Source organism: Bombyx mandarina, chromosome 11, assembly GCF_030267445.1.
Source record: "Bombyx mandarina strain Sakado chromosome 11, ASM3026744v2".
Taxonomy (NCBI): domain Eukaryota; kingdom Metazoa; phylum Arthropoda; class Insecta; order Lepidoptera; family Bombycidae; genus Bombyx; species Bombyx mandarina.
Genome location: NC_143218.1, coordinates 3,596,524 through 3,615,850, shown reverse-complemented (window position 1 = coordinate 3,615,850; position 19,327 = coordinate 3,596,524). Strand labels below are relative to the sequence as shown.

General features: G+C 39.3%; 1 protein-coding gene across 1 annotated transcript; it reads left to right on the top strand.

Annotated features, from left to right (window-relative positions):
* Positions 1-2,410: 2,410 nt before the first annotated feature.
* LOC114244417 (uncharacterized) lies at positions 2,411-17,352 on the top strand. The gene is made up of 14 exons (XM_089731408.1): positions 2,411-2,701; positions 4,481-4,573; positions 5,049-5,183; positions 7,480-7,950; positions 8,460-8,585; positions 9,070-9,197; positions 10,648-10,721; positions 11,767-11,933; positions 12,630-12,730; positions 12,999-13,097; positions 13,201-13,332; positions 14,171-14,368; positions 15,468-15,596; positions 17,139-17,352. Exons 1-12 carry the CDS (start codon positions 2,642-2,644, stop codon positions 14,184-14,186), a joined length of 1,602 nt encoding a protein of 533 aa, XP_089587534.1. The 5' UTR covers positions 2,411-2,641; the 3' UTR covers positions 14,187-14,368; positions 15,468-15,596; positions 17,139-17,352.
* The last annotated feature ends 1,975 nt before the right edge of the window (positions 17,353-19,327 follow it).

Genomic DNA, 19,327 nt, shown 5'->3' with positions numbered 1-19,327 from the left:
GACTGACTCGGTGTGTTCGGGGTCCGCGTATTGAATGCTGGTGGTGCACTGCTCTTACAATGCATCGGCCAGCATCTCTGCCTTGTCATCGTCATCGAAAGCCGGTGGTTGGCCTGAAGGGCGTACGAGGGGAGGCATAGTAGCGGTAGTTTCGGATTTGAGAGTCCTAGCTAGTCGCCAGTATACCGGTGAGAGGGCGCGAGTTCTTCTAAATAACTATTCCAATTCTCATTTCGGGCGTCGCTTAAGCGAGATTTGACATTCCGCTGTAGACGACTCATGATTATTTACTTTATAACTGATTTTCTTTTAATATTAATAATTAATTGATATGAGTCAACTGTAAGAAAGAGATAGACAGAGAGAGAGAGAGACAGAGAAGTCAACATATCCTATACATGTCTCACTCAGTCTCATGCGCGTGGATAATACCCTCGCGCTCTAACCCACAGAGGTATTAAATTGAATTTAGGGGATGATTGGCCCCTTGGATCGGTCTGTCTTTTTGTAAGAGGTTTTAAAATAGTTGTCCGGTGGACATATATAAAAATCAGCTTTCAGAATTTACGTGAAGTTAGGTCATTATTTTGGGAGCTTTAAAGCGTCTGCAAAGCAATTCGGCCGACGGAAAGTGTCTGGAAGTATGGGCGATTTATTTATTTATTTATTAAGTTGCACCAACAAAGTGATAAGGATGTTGCCTAAAATATACGTAAAAATCAGTTTTCAGAATATACGTGAAGTAGGTCATGATTTTATGTACCTTGAGTATCTGATACCTGAAAATTGACCGTCTAACACCGGTCACTCACATGCGCACGAATACGCAAACCCGCAAGTGTAGGACGACATTTGCGAATGATTATGCACCGTTTTCGCTGCATTCGTGGTTTTCCAAGCTGTGTCGGTTTTTTAACAGACATCAAAGCGCGCGAACCGCGAACCTTCGCGTAGTCTCCCACACATTCGCTTGCCCAGTTGCGCCGACGATTGCGAAGGTAACGGACGTATCGCCATTTTCATAGTTCGTGACGTCTACTGTGTAGCGTATCTTCATCAAAAGAAATCCCATAAAAACAGCATGGCTGTTAATGATGTCTGGGAAAGAATTAAAAACTCTTTTTCTCTTCAATGTTCTATTGACGAATTAAAAAGGAGGAGAAATTCGTGAGACATTCGTAAACAAGTGTAGGAGGAAGCGCAAACGGGTTCGCAAATTGAGTATGCGAACCCATTTGCACAGCCGCTAGGTTTGCGAATGATTGTTTGACGGCCCTTCACATGCGCGCAAACATTCGTACAATGTCTCTAATATATTAAGTGTATAATCTATGGTACAATGTACGAATATTTGCGCGCATGTCAGTGGCCGGTATTACGGTACATACCATAGACTTTTTTTCGGTACAATTTTTCCTTATTAGGAAAGACAAGGGGATCTAAGCCCATACAGTCTTGTCTGTTCTATATAGTTTTTGAAATAAATTTTCAAAAAAGCCAAAGCCAGGTCTTATACGATTTATATTATATCCTGAATTAAAAAAAATATTAAGGCCGAAGCCAAGTCCTATAATAATTTCTTCGTGAAATAAAAATTTCAATAGGGCCGAAGCCAAGTCTTATATATTTTCCAATCCTTCTAAAATGGCAAATTCGAGTTTTACTGTCAAATCCAAGTTCAAGACTTTTTTAAATCTTAGCTGGAATAAAAAAAATTGGTAAACAAAATATCTTAATGATATGTGTAAAGTGATGGACTGAACAAAACTTGTTTTAAATAGTAAATTGTAGGCATTATGTGTTTGTAGTACCTAAGTCACAGAACACTATTACTTCTAGCGAAGATCTAAGTGGTGTAGATGGTATGTGTTTTTATTAAAGAAATTTGGTCTAAGTATATGGCCATACGGACTGACAGTATATAACAGACTTTGTAAACAGATCAAACTTGTTTATTTAGTTTCTTGTATGACATATCGCATTAAATAAAGTTTATTTAGAACATATTTTTTTCACATGTCCGGCTTTTAACATTCATCGCATCCTATTTATCGATAAGCTGCAAGAGGTTTATAATGATAGCATGCCGCCATCTCTTCAAGAATTGCTTAAGTGCCCTGCAAGTTTTATACCAGTATATGAATACATTAAATCTACTTTCGGAGACTTATAATGGAAAACACTAATTTTGACTTTTTACTCAGATTTTTCAAGAAACACAATTGCGACAACTCCCAACCGAAACATATTGAAAAAAATAAAAAGAAAAAAAAGAAAAAACTAAATAAACACGGATTTGAAAAAATATTTATAAATGAAGAATACTAAAGAATTGGCTTTTCTGCCTTGAAACATAAAATTATATATGAAAATATTAAACTTAAGAATTGGCTGTATGGCTTAGTTCCATTGTCTTTCTCTTCGAGAAAAACCCTACTACTACCTATATAAAGTTTATTTCAAAGATTTTGAAATTGCTCATCTCGTAAATTAAAATTAATAATTTTATTGCATATGTACCTACATACGACAAAATGTGTACAAAATACAAAAGTGCACAAAGCGGTTGTCAGTAATTGAACACAAAAGTAATGTGAATAAAAACTTGTAATCATATCAGATTTTATTAACTAAATTCAAAATGAATGAGAGAACTGATTTGAATGCTGCCAAAAACAATGAGAATTTTAGAAGATTATCAGTGAGTATAAACAGATCGATAAAAATCTTTTTTTATTTTATTATTTAGTGCATTATTTAGAAAAAAATCCCATGAAATAAGTATTATAATTAAATAACTGAAAAATAATTATTTCTCTATTTTTTAGATTGATTGAAATTAGACTAAAATCACTGACAACTCAAGACTTAATTAATTTTGCCTTAGATTTTTTTTTCTTGCTTGGATGGGTGGACGAGCCCACAGCCCACCTGGTGCTAAGTGGTTACTGAAGTCCATAGACATCTACAACGTAAATGCGTCACCCAATTTGAGATATAAGTTCTAAGATCTCAGTATAGTTACAACGGCTGTCCTACCCTTCAGACCGAAATGCATTACTTCTTCACGGCAGAAATAGGCAGGGCGGTGGTACAACCCATCCGAACTCACGAGAGGTCCTACCACCACTAAAATTGTATGACATTGTTATTAAATTAAATAAATAAAAAAATTCAACATGGTTGACTTCAATTAAATATGCATTATTAAGAATAACTCAAAAAGCACTGGTCAAATCTTATTAAATTTTAAATGGGACCAAATGAAAAACGAACCATCATAATCAGTTCACCTAAAAAAAAGTTCTGAGGTAATACAAAAAATTTTCTCTATTTGGGCCAGTTAAATAAAAAAAAATCAGTTTCAATACATTTTTTTTTATTGCTTAGATGGGTGGACGAGCTCACAGCCCACCTGGTGTTAAGTGGTTACTGAAGCCCATAGACATCTACAACATAAATGCGCCACCCACCTTGAGATATAAGTTCTAAGGTCTCAGTATAGTTACTACGGCTGCCCCACCCTTCAAACCGAAACGCATTACTGCTTCACGGCAGTAATAGGCGGGGTGGTGGTACCTACCCGTGCGGACTCCCAAGAGGTCCTACCACCAGTACCATGTTTATTAATAACACTAATGCACATAAACACAAGTTCTTCTTCAACCTGTGTTCACTGGATGTGGAGTGTAGGTCTCATCAAATGCAGTAGTGAATTCCATGGGTAGGTACCACCACCCTGCCTATTTCTGCCGTGAAACAGCAATGCATTTCATTATGAAGGGTAATGCAGTCGTACTGTGAAAACTGAGACCTTAGAACTCATGTCTCAAGGTGAGTGGCGGCATTTACGTAGATTACGTAATTGTGATTACGTAGATGTCTATGGGCTCCGGTAATCACTTCACACCTGGTGGGCCGTGAACTCATCCACTCATCTTAGCAATAAAAAAACTAAAAGTTTGCGTATGAAGGTTATTGGCCTTAAAATATAACAAAAGCACATAATCATTACACAGCAGACAAGAAAATGCTCTTATTTTTGCTTTACATAAAGATCACCAGCAATTACATAATATCTGAATATAGGTTCTTATTTACGAAAAATTACGCTTTTTTAAACTAAAGTTCAAGTTTTATTTTATTTTTATTGTCCATGTAGGTAGACGAGCATACTCCCCACTTGGTGCTAAGTGGTTACTGGAGCCCATAGACTTCAGCAATGCCAGCAAGGGCAGAGCGAAGCCGTTGCCTACCAAGTCAAGCCGCTGCCTACCTGATTAAAGCTCCTTTGTAATATCCCTGTTTTTGCAAAAAAGCAAAACAAAGTGTTATATTACCATATCATATAGTCAATGTCCATTAATGATATGTCATCATTTATGCATGCATTACTTTTCAAGCAGGTTGTTTGCTACATATAATGTTTTCGTATGTAAAGAGACAATTTAAATTAAATATTATACTTTTTCGATCACAGGCTTGCCGGATATGTTTGGCGCTGGGCGTCAAATTGTATAATATGAAGAAATACAAACTATCAATGCTCTATGAAGAATTAACTGATTTAATCGTAAGTTATTTATTACTTAGGAACATTCACAATCCTGACAAGGTCTAGCGTAGAAGCCTTAGGAATCCAACTGAATTAAACTGACCTGTGGAGGTAAATACTAAATGTTTCTGCTCCAATGAAAAGTCTGTTCAAATTCAAAAGACGGAACAGATTTTATAGTATAATAAATGTGAGATATCCTGTCATTATAAAATGTAGCTATCTCGGTCTTTACTCAACTTCCTCCTTGTCTTTTTCCCAAGTGTTGGGTTAAGTGCGCACTCATATTATATACATAATGCTTATTAATTAATAAAGTGTTTTAATCCATATGTGATGAATAAAATTAAACTTTAAGCTGGTGTCTCAAAGCTTGACTGAGGCATTAAATCGTGATATTCTTGGTCTTAAGTAAACTTTTAAAACCGGGTTTCTGAGCATGATCTTCTTTGCTTCAAATTCGATTATCTGTTTTAATCTAATTAACTTACAGCATAGTGAAATGGACAAGCTGCCCCAGGATCTATGCTGGGAATGCACCCATAGGCTATTGAACTACGAGAAATTCAAGGCCAAAGCCACGAGGACCCAAGATATTCTACTCAATCTCCTGGACATACATAATGAGGTGATGTATTTTAGGTGAACAGGCTCACGGGTTAAGTGGTTACGGGAGCCCATAGACCCACCCACCTTGAGATATGAGTTGTAAGGTCTCAGTATAGTTACAACGGCCGCTCCGGTCATCGTTCTCGTCGAACCCGTCGCATGACGAAGGGTGGAGGAAGGCTATTTCAGCGTAACCTTAACTAGTAGGAGAGCTCGCGGGGCTCAAACCTGACGACTTGCTAACACGAACCCTAGCAAGAGCAGTGCTTCGCAGAATCTACCACCGGATCGGAAACGCGACCCACTGAGAAGATCCGGCGAGAAACTCAGTAGGCTGTGTCTGAGAGTTAATTTACTCGTCGACCCCTTCGTCGCAAGCGACGGGTTTGACGAGACCGATGATCGGATCGCTTCAGGTGATCCGTTCGCTGTTTCGTTTTTACTCGAATTACCACGCGATCCGATTACTAACTGGCTTCGTGTTATCTCTGCAACGCTTTTACAGTTGATACGACATCTCACAATTATCGAGAACATTCTTGCCAGGTCGAGTAGCTTCCATAAGTGTTTCCGCTATCTGACGATAGATGGCGTTTTACTTCTCGAACGTACTAGTTCTTTTTATATTCGTTTCCGCTATTCTACGATAGATGGCGCTACTCTTACCGGCGTAACAATATTATATGATATTATTGCTTCAGCAGTCAAAAGAATCTTTTACATATGCCTTCTTCAAACAAGGTTTGTGGGGAGTACTTAACGGTGGGCAGTGGCTTGGCTCTGCTCCTGGTATTGCTGACGTCCGTGGGCGACGGTAAATACTATCAGGCCATGTACTCGTCTGCCTATAAGTACAATAAAGGTTTTTTTTTAACTCTAATAATAAAGAAAACAAATTAAGTAGTCATCTTACATCCAATTTCATATTACCGCATTGAGATTGCATGCAGCAGAGATGCGAATGTTGCGATGGATGTGTGGTGAATGGTTTTTCACACACAGATTAACTTCTGGAGGGCTGATTTTAGTTAGGCTCAGGCTAGAGCCATTTTGTAACAGATTTTTCAATTCAGAATCTGTAGCCTGAGACTTCGCGAGTGCATCGTGATCTTGATCCAGCGCGATGGCGTTGATATCGATGCGTGACATTGTGTCAGCAACGATATTGTCCTCGCCCTTAATATACTGTATGTCAGTCGTGAATTGGCTTATAAAAAACAACTGGTTTAACTGAGGAGGTGGCAGCTTCTCGCGTCTCTGTAAGAAAGCATATAAGAGTGGTTTGTGGTCGGTAAAAATTGTGGCATGCTGGACTTCTAAAATATATCGAAAATGTTGAACACTTTCGTATACCGCTAATAATTCTCTGTAGTAAGTCGGCCACTGTCAATTCCAATAAAAATTCAAGGTGAGAAAACAAAAGAGCCTTATACCACACGCTCAGGCAGACGTGTCAGATTTAAAAAAATTACTGATTTATAAGAACTACTTGTATCTTGTTACCTGTTGTTACCTATCGTTACCTTGTACTTGTTACTTGTTACCTGTAATTTTCACTTATAATTCTTCGTTTTATACAATTATTCTTGTAATACATTCGCACGTATACCTAATTATGCGTAATATTAAGAGTATAGTGACAATTTTGATTAAGGGCTCTCAACTGGCGTATCTTTCTCCGTGGGGGTGTGGTGTGGTGAATGGTTTTTCACACACAGATTAACAACGGGAGACGTCCGGAAGAAAAGAAAGACAGGCTGTCAGATTGAGGGAAAAATGTCATGAGATAAAAATTTGTGTTTTACGTTTTTAAAAGGTTCAAAGGATAAAAACCAATTGATTGTTAATGTATACATTTTAAGGTGCGTGTGGAATAAATAAGTGCTTCCTATACTGCAGTTTGAGTTTAATCCGCAACGACGACAGTTAACAACATATTTCCTAAAGATGTGCGGAGTAACGAGAATGGATAGAATACGGAATGAATATGTTAGAGGAAGTCTGAAAGTGGCATCTGTGACAGAGAAACTGAGAAGTGCGCGTTTGGGATGGTATGGACATGTGATGAGACGGAATGAAAATGAGGTTGGTAAGAGAGTGTTAGCTATAAATGTAGAAGGATATAGAGGAAGAAGTAGACCTAAGAAGAAATGGATGGATTGCGTGAAAGGCGATATGTGTAAGAGGGAGTGAACGAAGAAATGGTATATGATAGAGGAGTATGGAAGGAGGAAACATGTTGCGCCGACATGTTTCCTCCTTGCGGACAGGAGAATAATGATGACATCCAATTTCATATTAATGATTAATTCCAGCTGACAGACAGATTGGTATCAACGATCGACAGAGAATCCAGAAATCTAAACTCCAATCTGTGTACAAAGCTGTATAAAGCAAACCACTCTGATATGTGCATACAATGCGATGAGAATGATAAAAACGAAATTCAAGAAATCATACTAGAAGAGGCAATAAATATTAAAGCAAATGATTCAGATGTCGATGATATTAAGTATGATAATAATATGAAAACGAATGACAGTGAAGATGATGATTTTAATGAAACCAACACTGATGTGATGACGATGGAAGATACAGCATGCGATAATCAAGTCGAAATACTAGAGTTAAATGTGAAAAGTGCTAAAAGAAAACTCTTAAGACGTGATATTAAAACTAAGGAAGCAGTGAATCTTAAATCTAGTAATGACAACGGTAAAATAGCTAATGAAGATTATATAGATCTATCATTGTTCGACATCAAATATCTAAGTCAGGAGGAGCAGGTATGTGGATTGTACCTAAATATCAAAATGCCAGTGCATATCTAAAAGTTATTATTTTATTGCCTTTGGGGGCAGAAGAGCACACGGGCCACCTGATGGTGAGTGGTTACCGTCGCCCATGGACGTCAGCAATGCCAGGGGCAAAGCCGAGCTGCTGCTTACCATTGAAATGAATTGATGCAATGAAACTTGTCATGTCACGTTAGGACTTTTTTAATTGCAAAATCGATGGCAAACCATCAATACCAAAGGTACCACCGACCTGCCTATTTCTGCCGTGAAACAGTAACGCGTTTCGGTTCGAAGGGCGGGGCAGCCGTTGTAACTATACTGAGACCTTAAAACTCATATCTCAAGGCGGATGGCGCATTTACGTCGTAGATTTCTATGGGCTCCAGTAACCACTTAACACCAGGTGAGCTCATCCAGCCATCTAAGACATTAAAAAAAAGTCATCATCAATCATCATGCGCGACGTTCGTCGTATGAATGAAATTAATGTATTTTAGCTGGACGAGATCGCGAAACGCAAACAGGGTTCAAACTACAAGAACTCCCCGTACAAATGCGAGGACTGCTACAAGGGCTTCCTGCACAAGGAAGTGTACGAGCGTCATGCCGTCCACCACACTGAGGTCAGAGCCAACGGAGACTTCCATAGGTTCACTTGTGTCGCGATGTCACCATCATAACAAAAACATACTTTAAAAAAAATCTTTTAATGAATTTCAAGTGTACAACAACAACAGAGAGCTCCGCTCCGGTCGGCTGCTCGAGCCGGAATGTCTTGTGCGACAATAGTCACTCCTATGAACACCGTCTTAAGAAATTGTTTACACCCGTTGGACTTACAATAGTCAACAAACTATGTCAATATTAAAGAGACAGTGAACTTTAATTAGTCTTGGTTAACTAAATAGTAATGTTGCGCCGATATATATATATATACAGGGTGTCCTAGAAAGAATGGATAATCCTGAAAATATCAACTTTTTTTTTAAATACGTAATTTGGGTACTACCTAATATTTTTTATTTTTTATTTGAGTACCCAATAGCTCTACTATGCGGTGTTTCAGATATGGATATATATATATATATATATATTATACATTTTCAGTTGTACGGCTCCTATCAGTGCAAGATCTGTAAGATTCGAACGAAGAAAAGATACGAATTGAAACATCACTCGGCGAAGCACCAGCAGAAGTACATCTGCAGGGGATGTCCCTTCGTGACCGGTTCGCGGTCAGTCAAACAATATATATCATTACATTGCTACTTAAAACTTAGTGTGATCGTTAACGCATTGTTGCGCGCTGGGACTCGGGATAAATAAAAGCTCTACCGAAGTACAATTGAACCCTATTCACACTTAAAACACTCAATGAATACTTTAAATTTCTTAATTCACTTCGGCCGCTTCGCTTCAGGTGATCCGTTCGCTTCGATTAGTTCCGATTACTGAGTAACTTCGTGACATCCCTGAAACGCTTTTATAGACGATACGACATCTCTAGAATTATCGAGAACATTCCTCACAAGTCGAGTATTTTCGATATGAGTTTCCGCCATTTTTACAATAGATGGCGTTGTACTTCCCGAGCGTTCTGGATGTTACTAGTTCCTTTGATGTTCGCTTCTGCTATTCGCCGATAGATGGTGTTGCTTTTATCAGCGTTACAATATTGTAATTGAAACTTGATTTTCTCGCCGGATCTTCTCGGTGGGTTCGCGATTCCGATCCGGTAATAGATTCAGCGAAGCACTGCTCTTGCTAGGGCTAGTGTTAGCGAAGTCTCCTAGGCTCAGCCCCGTTAGCTCGCTTACGCGTCAGATGAAGCTAGGATAACCCCTACTAGTACTAAGCCGCCAACAAAAATGTTGTGTTAAAAATTTCACAAATATATTATGATGGTAATAAGGAACTGATCCCAAATGAACCGATCGGTTAGACAACTGTAGATCTGTTAGACTTTACTGGTGGTAGGACCTCTTGTGTGTCCGCGCGGGTAGGTACCACCACTCTGCCTATTTCTGCCGTGAAGCAGTAATGCGTTTCGGTTTGAAGGGTGGGACAGCCGTTGTAACTGTACTGAGATCTTAGAACTTATATCTCAAGGTGGGTGGTGCATTTACGTTGTAGATGTCCATGGGCTCCAGTAACCACTTTACACCAGGTGGGCTGTGAGCTCGTCCACCCATCTAAGCAATAAAAAAAAAGGTGATCACTTCACAATTGTCCCGAGTAACCGATTTGTTGGACAGTTCTCATAACGGTCCCGAGTGACTGTATTTTTTAGACAGCTGTCACAATTGTGCCTAGTGACCAATTTGTCGAACAGTTCTAATTGCCCCAAGTGACCTCTATATTTATTATTAAACTAGCGACCCGCCCTCGCTTCCCTTCGGAAACTGTAATTTATTATTGATTTCTCCACTATTTAATGGATGTTATTATACATATAAACCTTCCCCTTCAATCATTCTATCTATTAAAAAAGCCGCATCAAAATCCGTTGCGTAGTTTTAAAGATTTAAGCATACATAGGGACAGAGAAAGCGACTTTGTTTTATACTACGTAGTGATAGTCCCGAACGACCGATTTGTTGGACAGTTCTTGTAACAGTCCAAGTGACCCTATTTATTAAACAGCTCTTACAATTGTCCCGAGTGACCGATCGTTTTCTTTACCAGCTCCGCAGCCCACATACACGGAAATATCACAACGGCAAAAGGTATACGTGCGGACACTGCGGAGAGATATTCGAGTGAGTAGTAACGGAGGACACTTGGCACATCATAAATTAATTATAAATCAATTTCTATTATTTATTACATACGTTTCGCGATCTTTAATTATACGTGATTATATTTAAGTAGAGGTCCCGCAGTAGTCGAAATTCGACTATAATTAATTGGAATTGTAAGTTTGTACACTATTATGATTGTATTTTATACTTCTATAATCACAAATTTCGCCAACACTACACTATAAAAAATATTAACAAAGACAAACAATATTTAATCTATTTTCAATTTGACCACAGACGTCAAGAACAAAAGTTTGACAATAAATAGTATGCATGCGTGTGTGCGTCAAATACATGGTATGTAGTGTGTGTAATGTTTTCTTTATTGATTTAATGTATCTTTTATGCATTATTTTAAAAAAATATTAGCATTGTGCACTTCCTCTCTATATTCTCTATAAGCGTAGAAAATTTCATACTCCTCCGTCCGCGCAATTTTCGTAAAAAGGGATACAAAGTTTTTGCTTCACGTATTAATATATAGATTGTACTACTTAAATTTTTTGACATACCTACGGACTTGCAATCATACATGCATCTTTCCAGTGTTAGCAAATTCTCTCAGGTTGAGCCCGTGAGCTCACCTACCCGTCCGCGCGTAGGCAGCGGCTTGGCTCTGCCCTTGGCATTGCTGAAGTCCATGGGCGACGGTAACCACTCACCATCAGATGGGCCGTATGCTCGTCTGCCTACAAAGGCAATAAAAAAAAGCTAGAATAACCCCTTGAGACTACCAGCGATTAGATAGGATAAGTAAAACATCCATGTATACAGGTCGGGTTAAAATTATATTTTAATAATTAAATTGGCTATCTGTGAACTCGGCTTACGGACGATAGTGTTACACGATAACGTCTGTAGCGGAACTATTCGAACTGCTAGCTCTGACGTCACGCGAGAAGAGAGATAAATGTGTCACAAGCCAACGCTCGGGCCGATCGTGCCTATCTATCGCTCGCACGCTCAGTCTCGGGCGGAACATGACACTTTTTCGAGCGTGCAGCTATCACGTCAAAAAAGAGTGGTCCCCAGGAAAACACGTCGTACATGAGTCACTTGCGGACGAAGCACCCCTCCGACATAGTGTGCGCCCTCTGCGGACACTCCTTCGTCAGCAAGAAGGGTCTGGTCTTGCACACGAACTTCAAACACAAATTCCACAGCAAAACGGTGAGTTCAGCTTGTTTTTAACTATGGCAATTCGCTTTGTCCCGCGCCAGTGTTGCCAGTTTCGAGTTTATAAAAATATTCGATTATTAAATACGAAATGAGAAGAATTATATTTATTTCAGGCTTGTCATTGATTGTGATGGAACATCTTATCTAACTAGATGGCATGGTTTAAAAATAACGTCTCAGTAAAATTATTGTGGTTATATTTACTTAGAGTTCAGTGGACTTTTGGTTTTGTTTGATGGTTAATGTTCTGATTTTGGCAATTATTGCCTGACGATGTAGCGAATTATTAACTGATAGATTCGATTTTTTATTTTTTTTATTGCTTAGTTGGGTGGACGAGCTCACAGCCCACCTGGTGTTAAGTGGTTACTGGAGCCCATATACATCTACAACGTAAATGCGCCACCCACCTTGAGATATAAGTTCTAAGGTCTTAGTATAGTTACAACGGCTACCCCCACCCTTCAAACCGAAACGCATTACTGCTTCACGGCAGAAATAGGCAGGGCGGTGGTACTTACCCGTGCGGACTCACAAAGAGGTCCTACCACCAGTGTAACCGATTTTGCGTAACCAGAAGCCAAATATTATTGGAGGGGACCCAAGTATTATTGGAGGGGGACCCAAGTATTATTGGACACGGGAGCCAAATATTATTTGACGCGGTACCAAACAATTATTTGACAGGTGCCAAAAGACGGACCGGCCTGTGAGGAGTGTAACATTGTATTTGTATCAGAGCACGCACTAGACACTCACATGTCACTGTCAACTAAACACAATAAATCGTGAGTATGATATTGTGTAGTTAAATAGCTGAGGTGGTTTGAGATTAGAGGCTTGAGACGAAACTAGAGTTTTTTTTTCGCCTTTGTAGGCAGATGAGCATACGGCCCACCTGATGGTGAGTGGTTACCGTCGCCTATGGACTTCAGCAATGCCAAAAGTAGTGCACAAGTAACAATTTCACATAAATAAAACAATTAGCTTCGGCTGAAAGGTCGTGGTACCGATGGCGGTGTATGATTTTGTTTTTTTTTTTTTCTTGCTTTGCAGCCTCGACACTTCCATAAGGCGGAGGGTGCACAAGAAAGCTTCGGACCACAAGAGGCCGGCGCATCACAAGCCCCCGAGGGACCGATACCTTGTGAACAGGTCAGCACGGCCCCCAGTCCCTAATGGGAAGGCGTCTTGATTCGGATTCGGATAATGAGTCTCCCGTCCAGATCCAAACCGGAACCCTTGTATCATATTCCAGTGCGACATGGAACTGCCCAACGCTCGACGCTACGATAGACACTTCAGAAAGCTGCACCCGGGCAAGAATAGAACGAAATTCTTCACCGAAGACAGCCAGTGCATGTGCGAAATATGCGGTCAGATGTTCAGGGTGAGGTTGAATTATTTACGCCTCTAGGCTGCGGTCGTATTTACGTCGTGACACGTCACATACAATCGATAAGTTTTTTTCTGTAAACACACTAAAATCTTAACTGTTAATTGGAAATCATAATTCAATTATCACAAAAAAAAAGCTTAAAACTATATGTAAACCTATATCTCTTGTGAGCCTACACGGGTAGGAATCATAACCCTGACGTTGACCTCTGGGGCGATCCTCTACCATCTTGGGCCACCTGATCCGACGTGTCCGGAGAGTCCGCTCGGTGCGAGAATTAAGTAGAAGGTTCAACCCCCTGTACATAACCCCGCGCTCCGATATGACAAGTCATTATATTATCTACGCAGTCTCAAGGCAGCTGACCACAATCGCAACGTGATGTCCATGGCCTCTTTCTTCTTCTATATCGCTTTCTCACGGTTGAGGGTCGCGACCACATGTGACGTTCTTCCATTGTGTTCAATCATGGGTGGCATGGACCGCATGGTACAGGCTACCACCAAGTGCTTCTCTTACTAGAATTGACCATCTGGCTGGTGTTAAGTGGGCTCTGGTAACCACTTAACAATGGTGGTTCAAACTGGTGGTAGGACCTCTTGAGAGTCCGCGCGAGTAGGTACCACCACCCTGCTTATTTCTGCCGTGAAGCAGTAATGCGTTTCGGTTTGAAGGGTGGGGCAGCCGTTGTAACTATACTGAGACCTTAGAACTTATATCTCAAGGTGGGTGGTGCATTTACGTTGTAGATGTCTATGGGCTCCAGTAACCACTTAATATCAGGTGGGCTGTGAGCTCGTCTACCCATCTAAGCAAAAAAAAAATTCAGTGCATGTCGTTGCTGAAAGATCATTACGACGCTCACAACTCGAGCTCGTTTGAGTGCGGCGAGTGCGGCAAGCGCTTCCCGCGGCGCTCCCGGCTCGTCATACACGAGAGGGTGCACGCCACCAGGCCGCTGCACTCCTGCGCGATATGCGGCAGACGGTTCACCGTCTACGCGAACATGATCAGGCATCGGGATTCCGTGAGTATTATTTGTTAAAACGCATTCGCTAGGTCTATAGGTTATAAGCGACCTGTATGTACAGTAAAAGCTCTTTATTCGCTTGGTATTCGAATTCCATTTATTGCATCTCGAGTGTACAACGATAAAAACAGAGCTCCGCCTCAGTCGGCTGCTCGAGTCTGAATGTTTTTTGCGACAATAGTCATTCGTATTGATAGTAGAATAATGAGGGTGGGTAGAGAGAGAGAGAGAGAGAGAGAGAGAGAATACACTTTATTGCACACCAAAACACAATTTACATTCAAAAAACAATCAAAAAAATCAGATACATTTGTACAATAGGCGTAGGGTAGCTTTAGGAAGGTAATTTTAATTACTCAATAATGACAGTGCGCCAACATATATATTGTTTTTTTTACTTGACCTCATAGATCATAGACCATAGAGTCATATGGCACTTCAGATAGTCACAGACGCTCAAAGACATCATCAACGCTAATGGCCCAGCTAAGTTACTGCAATACTTTTATTTTTTATTGCTTAGATGGGTAGACGAGCTCACAGCCCACCTGGTGTTAAGTGGTTACTGGAGCCCATGGACATCTACAATGTAAATGCGCCACCCACTTTGAGACATGAGTTCTAAGGTCTCAAGTATAGTTACAATGGCTACCCCACCCTTCAAGCCGCAACGCATTACTGCTTCACTTCAGAAGTCCATGCGGTGAGAGGCGGTCGTGGCCTAAAGGATAAGACGTCCGGTACGTTCATATTTGGCGCTGCACCGGCGTTCAAATCCCGCAGGCGGGTACCAATTTTCCAATGAAATACGTACTTAACAAATGTTCACGATTGACTTCGACGGACGTGTTGTGAGTTCGCGCGGGTAGGTACCCTACCTATTTCATCCGTAAATCAGTAACGCGTTTCGGTTTGAAGGACAGGGCACTTCAGGGCAGCCGCTGTACTGTTAAAAGTGAGACCTTACAACTCATGCCTCAAGGTGGGTGGCATTTACGTTGTAGATGTCCATGGGTACCAGTAACCACTTAATACTAGGTGGATAAAAAAGGATATCAAGATCTTTCGTCATATTCCCCGCGATTTCTCAAAACAGGTGCATATGAATCTCAAGAAATTCGACTGTAATCTTTGCGGGAAAAAATTCAAGCAACTCTGCGGACTGAGGACGCACATCGACTGCTACCACCACAAGCAGCCCTGGCCGAAGAGGAACCGGAAGAAGGTGCGTTCTGTTAAAACGGTCCGGTATTTTAGGTTTAAAAAAAACAGTAATATAACTAAGACAACCGTCAGGATTGGAAGCAGTCTGAACCTGTAATCATTTAAGAAAAAAAAAATTATGGAAACTAGCGACATCTTGTTGCGGATGCCCATAAACTTATATGGTGTTAAAGTTAAGGCATTGAATTATTGTGTACATAACCACAGAAAATGAAAAACTTAATAAAACATACAAGTCTATTTGTTTAAGACAAATTGATTAAATTTTATCAATTTGTGGTTTCGGAAAATTTACAAAATCCTTCATTAAAATAAAATATAGGATAGTCAATATGCTACTGTCATCTACAGGAGACATCTACATAAAAAATCCTTTTTGATTAATATAATTATTATTACTAGAGATCTCGCAGTAGTTGAAATTCGACTATAATTAATTGGAATTGTAAGTTTGTACACTATTATGATTGTATTTTATACTTCTGTAATCACAAATTTCGCCAAAACTACACTTTTTTTTTTAAGTGATTTTATGACCTGGTAACTAAGACCTTTAAGTCATGTCTTATTTTAATTTATATTCTTATTTTTATGAAAATGTTAATATGGAGTGAAATGAAATGAAAATGATTAATTTGAAACGTTAATCAACTGGGATGAAATTAAATGAAATGAGATGATATGGAATGAAATATAATCTTAGTAAAATGGTGGTCATTTACTAAGATTTTTTCAGTGGACTTTTTGGAGGATCCCGAGAAGTTGCGTCCAGCGTCTTTGTTTCATTTTCCCACATTTGTGCACTTTCACAGATATTAAACAGTTAATAAACCACCGTTATTACACATTTAAACCTGAAGAACACTAAATAGACAAAATAAAACAAATCACACAACTTCACTCCTCGCGTTCCCGCCAAAAAGTAAAAAAAAACTACACTATAAAAAGTATTAATAAAGACAATCAATATTAATTAATCTATTCTCAATTTGACCACAGACGTCAAGAACAAAAGTTTGACAATAAATAGTATGCATGCGTGTGTGCGTCAAATACATGGTATCTAGTGTGTGTAATGTTTTCTTTATTGATTTAATGTATATTTTATGCATTATTTTAAAAAAGATTAGCATTGTGCACTTCTTCTCTATATCTATACTCTATACTAATATTATAAAGAGGAAAGATTTGTTTGTTTGTTTGTTTCGAATAGGCTCCGAAACTACTGGACCGATTTGAAAAATTATTTTGCCATTAGAAGCCGACATTGTCCCTGATGAACATAGGCTACTTTTTAAAAAAATTTTTTTTTTGTTTTCATGTGTATTTTAATGTTTCCGAAGCGAAGCGAGGGCGGGTCGCTATTCTCTATAAGTGTGGAAAATTTCATACTCCTCCGTCCACGCAATTTCGTAAAAAGGGATACAAAGTTTTTGCTTCACGTATTAATATATAGATAATATAATATTTATTAATATAATAGAATATAATTAACATAATAATACAATAATATAATATAAAAAAAAATTGAACTTTGTTACAGGCGAGCAATAATACAACTCCGGTGACGTCAGCGAGCATAGACAACGACACGTGGGAACCAAAAAAAGTGTCCCAAGAGAGATTTTAATAGAAATTTTATTGTAATGCAATAGAAAAAAATCTTTAATAGGTACTACAGTGTTCGGGTGAAGTTGCGAGTAACAGCTAATCGATTTATATTATTTAATTCGCCAAATAAAAGCCTATAATTCGAATATTGTTTCATTTCAACACTAAACACTAGTATGCGAGAATCATGTTTGCTACAGAATCATAGAATGGTCATTAGTCGCCGTCGTCTTAGAATCCATTAACGGTGCTTTTAGGTACCTCAAGCACCGGTCATCGTGGCAAGGTCAAGGGCTCGACGAGTCAACTAAGCCATAGACACAGCCCACTGAATTTCTCGCCGGATTTTCTTAGTCGGTCGCGTTTCCGATCCGGTGGTAGATTCTGCGAAGCACGGCTCTTGCTAAAATTCGTGTTAGTAACATCGTCAGGTTTGAGCCCCGTGAGCTCACCTACTGGCTCGGCGAATATAGAATAACCCCTCGGAAAAAAGCCCTCAGAAACACTTCATATCGGATCCTCTCGATCCATTCTCGGTGATTTGGTCTCATCAAGCGCCGGTCACCTCTTCGAACACGACTAATGACAAGGGTTCGACGTGAAACCTAGCCTACAACCTAACAAAACACAATCCGCTGAGTTACTGACCGGGTTTGTCAGTAGGCCGCGATTACGATCCCATGGTGTATTCAACGAAGCATTGCCCTTGCTGGGGTCAATGTTAGGTAGCGGAGTCCCGTAAGCTCGCCTGCACTTCCGACGAGGGACACTGGCAATTGGTATCAAAAAAAAACTATCTCGTATTTTAAGCATAAAATCAGGAATGTGGTTATTCGACAAAGAACTTGTCAACAACATAGCATTGGAGTCACCAAGTCGGAACGGTAGTTTTTTTTATTGCTTTAGATGGTTGGACGAGCTTACGGCCCACCTGGTGTTAAGTATTACCGGAGCCCATAGACGTCTACAACGTAATGCCACCCACCTTGAGGCATGAGTTGTAAGGTCTCACTTTTAACAGTACAGCGGCTGCCCTGTCCTTCAAACCGAAACGCGTTACTGCTTCACGGCAGAAATAGGCAGGAAGGCGGCATCTACCCGCGCGAACTCACAAGACGTCCTACTACCAGTGATTACGCAAATTATAATTTGCGGGTTTGATTTTTATTAAACGATCTTAATCCTTCACCGTCGAAGTCAATCGTGAACATTTGTTAAGTACCGTAAAATGGGGCGACTAGGGACAAATTCCAACTTTATGAGGAATTTTAAGGTAGTTGTTGATGTATATAATGCTATATCAGGATCAAAATGATTGAGTCTTGGCGGCATCTTTGTTGTCTAATTTAAAATTAAGCAACTAGCATTCCAGTTTAAGCAAAAAATGCAAAAATAGGTGTAATCCCTATTTACCCGAAAATTGCGGTTAATTGGGACGAAATGAGAAATTTGCTAGGGTTGGCACTACTTTATTTTTATATATAGTTTTAATTAATTTATTTATTTAGTTGCACCAACAAAGTGATCATCAATGAAAAAAATTGAAAAACTGACAAAAGTACATGGCAGACATCACCTCAATTATAGGTGCAATCGACAGTGCATTAACAACAAAATATATATATATATATATTTTTATTTATACATAATAATATATAGTAGGCTTTCTTAGAAACGGTTTATATTTCTCCGTTCTTGGTAAGTACTTAGGGGCTGATATTTCTATCTGGGTTAAGAGATTAGGTGTGTCGGTTATTCCATGGATTAATCAGATGAATACCCCCACTCTGAACGAATATTAAATATTTTATTATGTATTACTTAGACATTTTTGTCCACCTTGAGATTTCATTGATCTTGTTACATGTCTCTGCAAAATTGACTTACTTATATTAAATTGCTTATCTATTTCAACTAAAGACTTATTCCCAATTTCGCTTCGAATAAACCAGATTTTTACCAACAAATTTAAAAAATATTGTTATAACTACATAGACAACCCTACAAACCTGTACCTATTTATACTTAGGTCGTTTCCATTTCACGTATTCTCATCCCAATTGACCCCTTTTTCGTTGTTATTTATACCTAAGACGTCCCCAATATCCCCAAAAACAACAG